Below are 12,154 nucleotides of genomic sequence, written 5' to 3'. Positions count from 1 at the left end.
TTAATTAGTGGCCACGGATATTTTTTTATTTTTGTAGAATTTTTACTTATTTAAACATTCTTTAAAAGTTTTTACTTTATTTTCGAAAGTACGACGATACTATTTTGTCAACAAGATTTTTTGTTTTAACTTTAGTTTTTGTTTAGTTTTGTTTAGTGATTCAAAGCAAAACGATCTTTGCATAATTTCAAATTATTAAAAAAAAAAAAAAGAAAACCACATGTGGGTTTTGAACTCTAATCGTCTGGGATGTCTGTATCGCAATGTCGAATTCTTACCACTAATCCACGAAGGATTTATAATTATTCCGTGACAAGAGTGTATGAAACTCCTCAAATCATAGTAGAAATTATTCTTGGTTAATAATTTAAAACTTCAGATTAAATAATCACTACACATTTTTGCTTTATTGTGGTCAATCAGTTTTTACTTTATGCGAAATTAAAAAATGGAAATACGTTACACATTCGACGTTACTCATAATAATTATGACCGAGGTGATTTAGCTCGAATCTAACGTCTAAAGGTGTGAGACTATCGTTAGTGGTAATGTAATGTAATATAAATTATAGGTTTTTTCGATTATTTCTCACCTCTACGAGTTTCATCTCTTTTTATCTCACAAGGTAACTGTGTTTTCTATCTCTTACGTTAAAAAGCCGGGTGGTAAGACACTTATCACTGTATAAAAATATTATAAAATTCCTCTAAGTTCCGTTCAGGAACCTAAAGAATCTGGAAGAGAAATAATTTTACAAAAATTATTCTAAGTCTAAATTCATAGAAAAATACCAAATAAATAAATATGAAAAATTATTCGTTCGTTTATGAACAGAAAAATAATGTGAAGGAGAAAAATAAAACAGCAATAATTACGAAATTATTCTAAGTTCAAATTTCCTGAAAATACAAAATAAATCAAATAAGAAAACTATTCTAAGTTCGTTTAAGAAATAACCAGATAATGCAAATTATTCTAAGTTACTAAATCGGTAATAAATATCTTACCAAAACTTCTTCTAAGTCGAAAATACCCTGAAAATAGAAGAAAAATATGAAATCGTACTAAGTCAAAAATACGATTTAATTCGAAATAAAATATTTGAAATAAGTCGAAAATGCTGAAATAAATATAATTAAATCCAAATTGTACTACGTCTCGCTAGAGAACTTAGAAAAATCCTTAAATAAAAGGATAGCGCTTAGGTGCAATAAAAAGAGCAGAGTTTTTAGGAACTAACTCTACCAGAAGGTCTCTAATGCCAAGAAGGCTGGTTCTGCGGATCCATGTCCAGACTAGAACGAATTTTTGGCCGTCGTGCACCTATATTTATATAAAATTAATTAGTTCAAGTGCTCTATGGCGCTCTGCCATTGGAGCTTCCACGACAGCCAATGCTCAATTTCGGGCAATACCATTGGCTGCAATTATGGTTGCAATTTGACCAATCGTAAAGCCGGAATTGAGCTATTGGCGACAATTTGGATCAAAAGATATCGAATTTTACCGTCGAGCCAATACAAATTTTATTGAACATTGATTTCGCGTGCTTAACTGACATGCAAAATCGACGGTCGCTTCAAGCGTTGTTTCTAAGAAAACGGTTTATGCTACACAAAAAAATGCTTAAAAACATTTTTGTTTAAAATTATCTCAGCTACATTTTTTATTTGAAACATTTTATTCTACGGTGCACACATTTTTGGGTAAATCGAGCGTATTATGTTCGTATGATTTTTAGGGGTCAACTCTCTAACGACAGGACTATAATACTTGGAAGCTATTTATCCAGAAAACTACTTTTATATACTATTTCACTTCTTTCGATGTTCACCGAGTATAATATTAATTTTTTTTATTTGTTTCAGGTTTTGCAGGACTGTTTGTAGTCTGCTCCAGTTTCGTTTTTATATCTGCAGTATTAAACATCCTCCAAATCGAAGTAGCAGACCTAAAAGATGCTCTGTTCTTTTTCTTATTGCTAATAGATCTCTCAAAAGCTGTTAAATTGGCACAGTACGCTCTAACTGCCTCGAATCAAGACGAAATAAGTAAAAACATAGCGATGGGAGTTGCTGTGTTAGGGCCTACCATAACGCTAGATACTATAGTAGAAACCTTAGTAATAGGAGTGGGAACTTTATCAGGAGTTCAGCGTCTAGAAATGCTATCGTATTTTGCATGCCTGTCAGTCATTGTCAATTATATAATTTTGTTAACCTTTTATCCGGCTTGTTTAGCTTTAATGTTAGATTTAAGCAAAGTAAGTGATTACTATAAACAAGAACAAGTTTCCAGAATACTAGTGGACGAAAAGGATAAGTCTAATCCAGCCGCACAACGTGTTAAAATGATTATGTCTCTTGGACTTACTATAGTACATATTCATAGTAGGTGGTCAGTACCTGAAACGGAAACTCTAGCTATTGGTGGTAACAAAACTGTAACTCCTTGTAACGAATCTAGTTCATTGTACGGCTTTCTACTTAAACAATTTGCTCTAAGCGCTGATCACATAGTAATATTGGTTGTGTTGGTAACTTTGATGACTAAATTTATTTATTTCGAAAGTAGAGAAGAGTTACAACCAGTTAATGAATTTATTACTGATGTGGCCGATCGAAGAAAAAGCATAAAGAGGCAAGAACGAACATATTCTACTAGCGTGGAAGTCCAGACTGATATACAACATAAAGAAACTGTTCTGGAAAGATGTGATAGTATTGATTCAGATCCTAGAAACTTACAAGACTGTTTACAATTGCTCCGTGGTGACAAAGCCGATGAACTTTCCGATAATGAGATAATAATGTTAGTAGATACAAAACATATCCCTGCTTATACACTAGAAAAAGCTATTAAAAGTCCCGAAAGAGGCGTTAAAATCCGTAGACGTATAATTCAAAATTTTCTGGAAAACAAAGACTCCTTTAATTATTTACCGTTTAAAAGTTATGACTATACCAAAGTGCTTGGTGCTTGCTGCGAAAATGTTATGGGTTATGTGCCCGTACCTGTAGGAGTAGCGGGACCCCTTGTTTTAGACAATAAATCATATTATGTTCCAATGGCAACGACTGAAGGCTGCCTCGTTGCAAGTACAAATAGAGGTAAGTTTTTTATCATTTACTCCAGTCGCCAAAGACAAAAATGCCACTGAAACTCTAAAAATCAAACGAACAAGCTGAATTTTGCCGAGAATATTAATTTTGAGACCCCAACAAATATGCAAGAAAGTTTACCGCTTTTACCTCCGGGCTTTTCCCTGAAACCGCTCTTGTAGGGGGGTAAAAACGTCAAAAAATTCGATTTACCAATAATCTGTAGAAAAAAATGTTTTAAATAAAAAAATGCAGCTGAGATAATTTTAAACAAAAATATTTACTTTTGTGTAGAATGAACCGTTCTCTCACAAACAGCGCTTGAAGCGACCTTCGATTTTGAATGTGTTACGCGCGCGAAATCAATATTCAATAAAATTTGTATCAGTTCAACGGTAAAAATTGGATATCTTTTGATTCAAGTGTTCTATCGACAAAAATCAAGATTTAATAGCCAATAAACCCAGATTTAAAAAAAGATGTTAAATAAATAATCTTGGCGCGATGTTTGCCATTTTTTATGATTCTCATGAGATCAATACAATCTATCGCTTTCATTGACCGGCCACTATGAAGTTTCGATTACCTAACCTTCAAAATCTATAGCGTGAAATTTTAGTTTTGAATTTTTATCAACAAATGTGAGGCATTTGAAATATGCTTAAAAAACGCTGGAACATTTTTACACATGAAAGTATCCAAAACGTTTCAAACTTTAATTTTTTCAATTACACTAGTACGTTTTTAAAAAGAACCAACCTTCTGCTATAAACTACACTCAAAATCGACTTGGAGTCATTTCTCGTCACATTTCAAATTTGTATTTCAAAATTATCTGTATTTTTTGTATATTTCGATTCTATTACATTATTCTCAATGTGTAATCTAGATGTTCATTTATGTTATAGGATGTAGAGCAATTGAAAAAACTGGTGTCAAAAGTAGACTTATAGCTGATGGTATGACAAGAGGTCCCGTTATTCGCTTTAGCTCAATTGTAACTGCTACGGAAGCATTCCACTGGACTAAAAAGGAAGCAAACTACTCAGCCTTACGAAGTTCCTTTAATTCAACCAGCCGTTTTGCAAGACTTCAAAAAATTTCTACACATATCGCTGGTCGTTACCTGTTTATTAGGTAAGTTTTGAATTTGTAGACGCAGTTGTTCTGTTTTTGTCTTCCTCTTTTTTTCACGTGATATCAGAATTATCTGACGTTGGCGATCACCATTGCGAAGGCTCCTCTCTCTTCAGCCTCAAGGAATATTGTCCTGCATTGGATATCTGAGTTCATTCACGAATGTATCTCTTTTCTTTCTACACCTCGACTACCTTCTATTTTGCCTTTAAGGATCAGTTGTAGTATTCTATATTGATTTCCTCTCATTATATGTCCCAGATAAGACATTTTCCGATGCTTACCAGTCTTTAGCTATTCTCTATCTTCGTTGACCCTGCTTAGTACTTCATTAGTTTTTCTTGCTGTCCAAGGTATCTTCAGTATTAGTCTATGAATTCACATTTTCAATGCTTCAATTCTGTTCATACTTGATTCTTTTACTGTCCACACGTCTACTCCATACAAAAGTACAAACCAAATACAGCATTTAAGCATTCTTTGTCTTAGTTATAAACAGATGTTTATTACAAAGAAATATCTTCATTTTCATAAAAGTAGTTTTAGTCATTCCTATCCTGCATTTTATTTCTATGTCTGGATCTAGTTGGTCCGTTATGACAGTTCCCAAATATGTAATTTCGTAAACTTTTTTAACTTGGACTTCATTTAATTGAAGCTCTGCATATAGATGTGGGTTACGACTAAAGACTAAAAATTTGGTTTTGTTTGAGTTTATTTTAATGCCATTTTCTCTTCTGCGTCGTCAATACGCTTAAGCAGAGTTTGGAGACCTTCAATATTTTCTGACAGAATTACTGTATCGTTCGCATATGTAATTACATCAAGTAGTTCCCCGTTGATTTTTATTCTCCAGAATAGAATAGAAATATGCTTTATTGTCACTGAAAATTGTACAATTTTATGGCAAAAACTTACAAAAAGTAAAAAAAAATCTTCTTCTTCCTATGCCGTCCCCATTAACGGAGGTTGGCGACCACATTTTTAAAAGCTTCTCTGTCTTTTGCAACGTGGAATAATTCGTCTACAGTCATGTTTGTCCAGTCTCGAATATTTCGCAGCCATGACTTCCTCTTTCTACCTATTCCCTTTTTGCCATCGACTCTACCCTGCATGATGACCTGCAGAAGACTATATTTATTATTTCTTAGTATGTGTCCAAGGTATGCAGTCTTGCGTACTTTTATCGTTCTCAACAATTTTTTGTCTCGACCCATTCTTCTCAGCACTTCCTCATTGGTGACCCTGGCAGTCCATGGGATTCTCAACATTCTCCGGTATATCCAAAGTTCAAAGGCTTCAATCTTTTTAACTATTTGCGCGTTTAGTGTCCATGTTTCTACCCCGTACAATAGTTGCGACCAGACGTAACATTCAACAAACCTCAGTCTCAGCGCAATATTCAGATTTTTGTCACAGAACAATTGTTTGAATTTTAAGAACGCTACCCTTGCCATTTCTATTCGTACCCGGATCTCTTGGTCTGGATCTAATTCTGTGTTGATGTAAGCTCCCAGATATTTATATTTTATCACTCTCTCTATTTGCTGTCCACCAAGAGTTAGTTGTTCATTATTTATTGGACTCCTTGATACTATCATAAATTTGGTCTTATCTGTGTTGATGTCAAGTCCCATTTGAATGCATTCACTAAAAAAAAAATAACAATAACAATTTCAAATTTACTAAAATTACATAAATCGTGAATACCAGAAAATAAAAGATACTAAAATATAAAATCCATTGCAAAATTGAACTAAATTGTAAATTGCATAATAAAACCTTACGAATAAGTTTAAGTTGTTGCATGTGATACCCAAATATATATAAAAATACTTTAGTTGCTTGTACCTAAACGTACCGTAATTTCTTAGTTATTCGTTAAGAAACTCTTCCGCTGAATAATATGATTTTTCAGATGATAGGCTTTTGTCAATTTACGGAACTTAAGGAAAGAAGTAGATTTAAGTTTCAAAGGGAGATGGTTATATAATTTTTTTGCTGAATATAATATAGATTTCTTTACTAACTCAGTGGAAGGGGTTGTTAAATACACATCAAAGGTTGCATTTCTGGTGGAGTAGTCATGATAAGGTCTTGCTGGAAAAACATGTAGGTTAAGCAAACAGTTTCTAAATATTTAAAGAGGGAAGAGTTAAAATCCCGTGATTTTCTTAAGTAGATTCTGCAATGTGTTATTTTACTGAAGCCAAAAAGATACCGTATTGCTCTTTTTTGTAATAGGAAGGCCATATCGAAGATGAGACTCGAACAAAGAAAAATATGTTATTTTGGAAGATGCTAAATTGATTTCCGTCGAAACAGATCCTATTGCATAGCGGGCTGAGGCTAGTTTCTTACTCGATAAAAACAAATCGATATGAAGGGACTATTTAAGGTTGCTGTCTATAAAAATACCAAGAAATTTTACAGAATCGACGATACTGATCCTCTTGTTATTAAGAAGCAAGAGTTGGAGAGCTCGTTTCTAGGATAATGCTACTGTCTTCCACCACTTTAAAAGAGAGTAAATTAGAGTCGCACCAGGTTTTTATTTTCAATAGATCAGGGGTTATAGTTGCATGAAGAGTTGAAATATTAGAGTTCCTCCAGGTAATACTGGTATCATCAGCAAAAAGAAAAATTTTTATATCATTTATAAAGATAAAGAAAAGTAGAGGACCCAATTCTGAACCTTGTGGTACTCCACATACAATGCTTTTGTGACTAGAGTCAGTATCATTTGCTCTAACTAGTAGTTTTCTATTCCTCAAGTAAGATTGAAACCAATTTTAAGAAATCCCTCGAATTCGAGAAAGGACATAAGTCTGGCTTTCATAAGTCTCTCAATAATTTTGGATAGGACAGGTAGTAAGGCAATAGGTCTATAGTTGCAAAAAATCGATTTTTCCCCACCTTTATGAAGAGGAATAATAATGGCTGTCTTTAGGCACTTTGGAAATATACCTTTTTCAAAGGAATCGTTAATAAGTGAGACCAGGACTTTCAACACATTTTTTACAGGAAATTTGCTTTTGATACTACTGATTATTTGGATCAGTTCAGATTTATCAACTGGTCTTATAAAGAATGAATTCGATACCTTTCTTAGATTGGAGAGATAGGAAATAGGAGCTTGTTGTGGCAAAATAGTTGATGTTATATTTTTACTCCCATTAACGAAGTATTTATTTAGATTTTTAGGGTTTGGAAGAGAAAATGTTTGAACTGTGTTAGTTTTATTTCGAAGATCGTTTATTATCGACCAAGTTTCTCTTGCAACATTTTTAGAGCTTCCCAGACGATTCTGCTAGTACATTTTTTTTTAGGTGTTTTGATAAGTTTTAGATAGGTTCCTCTGTACTTGGAGGTGTATTCAGTGACAAAGATGTTAGTAGTAAATTTCTTGATGTACAGTAGTGAACGCATATTCTTGGCTGATATGCGGACACCTTTGGTAGTCCAGGGTTTGTGATGTTTTGACTTAATTGTACTTAAAGGAAATGCCTTATTGAAAATACAGATAAGCATATCTAAAAACTCACTGAAATTATAGATGAGACACATATGGCTGTGTCTCAAGTACCTTTTTAAATAACTGGTCCGAGTAAACATTCAACAGTGTTGGGGACAAAATACAACTCTGTCTGACTCCTCACTGTATGGAGATTTCGTCGGTGTAGTCATTTTGAATTTTTAAGATAGCAGTTTGATTCCAGTGCAGATTTTTAATGACACGAATATCTTTGTCATCTATTCCTTTTGTCCATATACTTAAGTTTAAATTATCAAATTGTATTTTTTTACAATTTTATATTATGGAGGTCGTAGCTCAAATTTGTGCCGATATGGGCTTAATAAACTGTTAGCGAATTGTTTTATTGCGGTAATAATTTTTAATCTCAGGAATTTTTGGCGTTTCCGGCTGCATTGTTTTCGCAACCTACTTGTCTTATCTTGTTTGATTTTTAGCAGTTACATCATACTGTCCGAGCATTTAGTTGTCACTATTTTTACAAACTTTGATTATTCTTATGACATTAACAAGTTAAGTGGGTTCTAGAAAAAATATTAATTACGTTTTGTGATTATTTATCATATAATGTATTGGTTATTTAGCATTATTTTCATAATTATAAAAAAAAAAATAACAGTCAAAAACCTGAATTTGTTATATATTTTAATTTGACCCAATTTATAATTGAGACTACTTTTACTGATATAATATTCTCAGCTAATTTTTTTATTAATGAAGAACCCAGTACCACCATTTTCATCGTTCTCTCCGACATGATAGAAAATGTGACCGGATTTTAACGTGGTTAGGCCTTCTCCTTTCCTTCTAACCTCTGCCTATGTCCCAATTGATCTTATTCAGTGCACTTTCAAGTTCGATAAATTTTTCTTCTGATAGCAGGGTTTTCGCAATTAAAAGTTTTGTCTCTCCTCCCAGAATTCATGAGACTGACTGATACTCATCAGTGTGAGATTCTCAATTTTTCATTCTACCAACCTGGGGTAACTCCATTTTTGTTTCCAAATCTGACATGATAAAGGGGATAATAGCAACTAAAACGTCACGCTTGCCTTGTGTGTTGACCAGTTTTATGGCAGTTGCCCATTATGGGCACATATATGGGTGTATTCTTCTTCTTTCTTAGCTTTTTTCTTTTTATGGGTCGCTGTTCCTTACTCTTCGTCGCCGCTCATTTCTGTCCCATCAGGTCTTCCTCACCTAAACCTTTCCCTCTCAAGTCTTCTGCCATCTTCTCCTCGGTTTTCCTCTACCTCTTCTTCCATCAACTTCTAACAACTCTATCCTTCGTCGCACATAGTTTTCATTTCTACGTCTGACAAAACCATTTCAGTCTTTGTTCTTGAATCTTCTTTGAGACTGTAGTCACTCCGGCTCTTTCCCTAATCAAGTCGTTCCTGATACTGCCCCTTTTAGTCTTACCCAACATCCATCGTAACATTTTCATTTTAGCTACCTCTTGTTTTCCTGAATCTCCTTTACAGGCCTCACTTCACCGCCGTACTCCACTCATTCGCTTCCAATTTCTCGTTCTAGTGTCCCATTTTCCGTTATGTAGCAGCCAAAGTTTTCAAATTCTCCTACTGTTCCTAGTTTTTCTCCAAGCAATTCTATGTACCCAACCATTCCTCTACATCCTAACCGCATATTCTCCGTTTTCGACCTGCTTATAATAAGTCCTCCCTCTTCACTAGCCCGTCTCCAATCCTCCAAGTTCTCCTTCAACATATCTTTGCTTTCCTTTACTAACACGATATCATCAGCAAAGAGCAAATTCGTTTTTCTTGTGTTTTTATATTTCATATTTATTTAATTTTTTAGATTTGTAGCTGAAACAGGTGATGCGATGGGTATGAATATGATTTCCAAAGGGACAGAACAAGCCTTGAATACATTAAAAACGCATTTTCCTGACATGGAAATTCTGAGTTTAAGTGGAAATGTCTGTACTGACAAAAAGCCGGCTGCGATGAATTGGATAGAAGGTAGAGGAAAAAGTGTAGTTTGCGAAGCAATTATTCCCTTTCATATCGTTTCTTCAGTATTAAAAACAAGTTCAGCTGCGATGGTTGACTTGAATATTTCGAAGAATATGATAGGTTCAGCTGTCGCTGGAAGTATTGGTAAGTATATTTTTATAACGTCATTATCATCATTGGTGTTACAATCCTAGAGTAGATAGATCCCCTAACTTCCCAAGTCTATTTCGCCAGTCAGCCCTATCCATTGCCAATCGTTGCCGGTTTGTTGCACCTATTTTTCAAGCATCTTCATCTACGCCATCCTTAAGCCCAAGTTTTGGCCCACCTCTTCGTCTTCTTCCGACCGGCTGTGACATAAGGATTTGTCTAGGAGGGTTGCTCAGATATTTTTGTAACATAATACATAGAAATCAGGGGTTCAATGAAATCGTGCCCCATTGCAGACTTTTTCTTTTTATGTAGACATGATTTTGTCTGTTTTTCAATTTGCCTCCACTAAGTTGCCTTTCCATCGGTTACGTGGTCTTCGTACTGTTCGTCTTCCTATTGGGGAACCATCTCTTACTCTATTTGTTGTCATTCAACTTGATCGTTCCATTCTATTCTTATATTTCTTACCCAGTCCTTGATGTTCTACACCTTGCATCTACGTCGTATCTCTGTACTTCTAGCTCTGTCCCATAGTGTATTACATCAATTGGTCTAAGTGTTTTAATCTCTGCTGTTTCTAACATCCTTTTTGTCTTCTCTGTATCAGATCGTTCTGCTGCCGTGCTTAACATGGTTAAAGGAGTTAGTATAGTCAATGAAGCAGACATACATATCTTGGTCATCATTACTTTGTCACTAAACTATAGGTAAATAGCGCAACTTTGGTTCCCAAACCATTGCGGAATCCGAACTGTGTGTGTGATGTTTTAGTTTCACATTTGTTGTAAATTCTGGTATGTATATTTCGTAGGATGACGTAGGCTTATAAGCCGGTAATCGTCAGAGTTGGGAGCGCGGGCTTCGTTGAAATGGTTACAAAGGTGGAGATGAGCCATTCTTGTGGAATTGTTCCAGTTCTATATATACAATTGAACATGTCTACCAAAACAGATATAGATTTATCGCTCAGTATTTTCTCATTATTGTGAACTCTAAATAGTTCACAATAAATCTCATATTTCTAACATTTTAACTTTACGTTTTCATTTTAGGTGGATTTAACGCTCACGCTGCCAATATTGTAACTGCCATTTTTATAGCGACAGGCCAAGATGCTGCTCAGAACGTATCCAGTAGTAATTGCTTAACAATTATGGAACCTTGGGGTGAAAATGGAGAAGACTTATATATTTCTTGTACAATGCCTTCGATAGAATTAGGAACAGTAGGTGGAGGCACAATATTACCGGCACAATCAGCATGTCTTAAAATGTTGGGCGTAGCCGGGTCTAACGAAGAGGTACCTGGAGATAATGCCAAACAATTAGCTCGAATTGTTTGTGGGACAGTTCTAGCCGGAGAATTATCACTAATGGCTGCGTTGGCAAGTGGTCAATTAGTCAAAAGTCATCTAAAGTACAATAGGTCTTGCTCCAGTAAAGATGCAATGAGTTTAAGTTGTGATATCGCAGGAAGTTTATGTAATTTGACTAAAAGCAGTTAAATGTGATACTTGTTTTATAATTTAATAAATTAATTTATTTTATGTTTAGAAATTATTTATTATTTTACTCTAAATCTATGGGAATAGTAAAGGAGAAGTGAAAAAGAGAAAGACATAAAGAAGTAATAAGAATGGAAAATGAACATTTGTAGAAGTTAGCAAATTTTTGTAAACCACAGTAGCAGGCGAAATTATAGGCCAAGCATTGAAAATTTGCATTTTTTAGAATTAATACTTTTTATCAATTCTAAAGGTGTTTTCTGGCACGTAGTGCTTATCTTATTAAGTTATTCTTGATTATTTTTTACTTAGAGAAGACAGACTTTTAGAGAATTGGAGGAGACTTGGAGAAACTTGGATTGGAGTGCACCAAAGTGAAACACCTACAAGAGCGATCCAATAGACCTCGTGAATTACCGAGCCATAAACCTGTTAAACCATCTCTAGAATTTTCAAAAAAATAATTACACATAGACTGGAAACAAAATTAGATTTTTACCAACCTGGGGAACAGGTACCAGAAAACTTGGCACCAATAACCACTTCCACTGCATAAAAGGGAATATAAAAAATTCATCGAATACAACTGACCATTGGTCCTAGCTTTCGTAGACTTCCGCAAAGCATTCGATACGATAGAAATTAAGCGTAATGAGAGGATTGGAGAATAGTCGCATAGATTATCGGTACTCCAAACTGATCGCGAATATATCTGTACTATCTGTGAATAAATCGGTAAATTAA

The 12,154-nt window shown here is 34.5% G+C and overlaps 1 protein-coding gene across 1 annotated transcript in view; it reads left to right on the top strand.

Annotated features, from left to right (window-relative positions):
• Nucleotides 1-11,462, top strand: part of LOC140441201 (3-hydroxy-3-methylglutaryl-coenzyme A reductase-like) — a 41,366-nt gene extending 29,904 nt beyond the window's left edge. The window contains exons 2-5 of the mRNA XM_072531774.1: nucleotides 1,870-3,111; nucleotides 4,011-4,239; nucleotides 9,596-9,897; nucleotides 10,959-11,462. Coding sequence (XP_072387875.1) covers nucleotides 1,870-3,111; nucleotides 4,011-4,239; nucleotides 9,596-9,897; nucleotides 10,959-11,410 — 2,225 coding nt within the window. The 3' untranslated portion in view covers nucleotides 11,411-11,462. The remainder of the gene's footprint in view (nucleotides 1-1,869; nucleotides 3,112-4,010; nucleotides 4,240-9,595; nucleotides 9,898-10,958) is intronic.
• Nucleotides 11,463-12,154: the final 692 nt, after the last annotated feature.

This window comes from Diabrotica undecimpunctata, chromosome 5 (assembly GCF_040954645.1).
Source record: "Diabrotica undecimpunctata isolate CICGRU chromosome 5, icDiaUnde3, whole genome shotgun sequence".
Classification (NCBI taxonomy): domain Eukaryota; kingdom Metazoa; phylum Arthropoda; class Insecta; order Coleoptera; family Chrysomelidae; genus Diabrotica; species Diabrotica undecimpunctata.
This window is presented reverse-complemented; position numbering and strand designations above follow the sequence as displayed.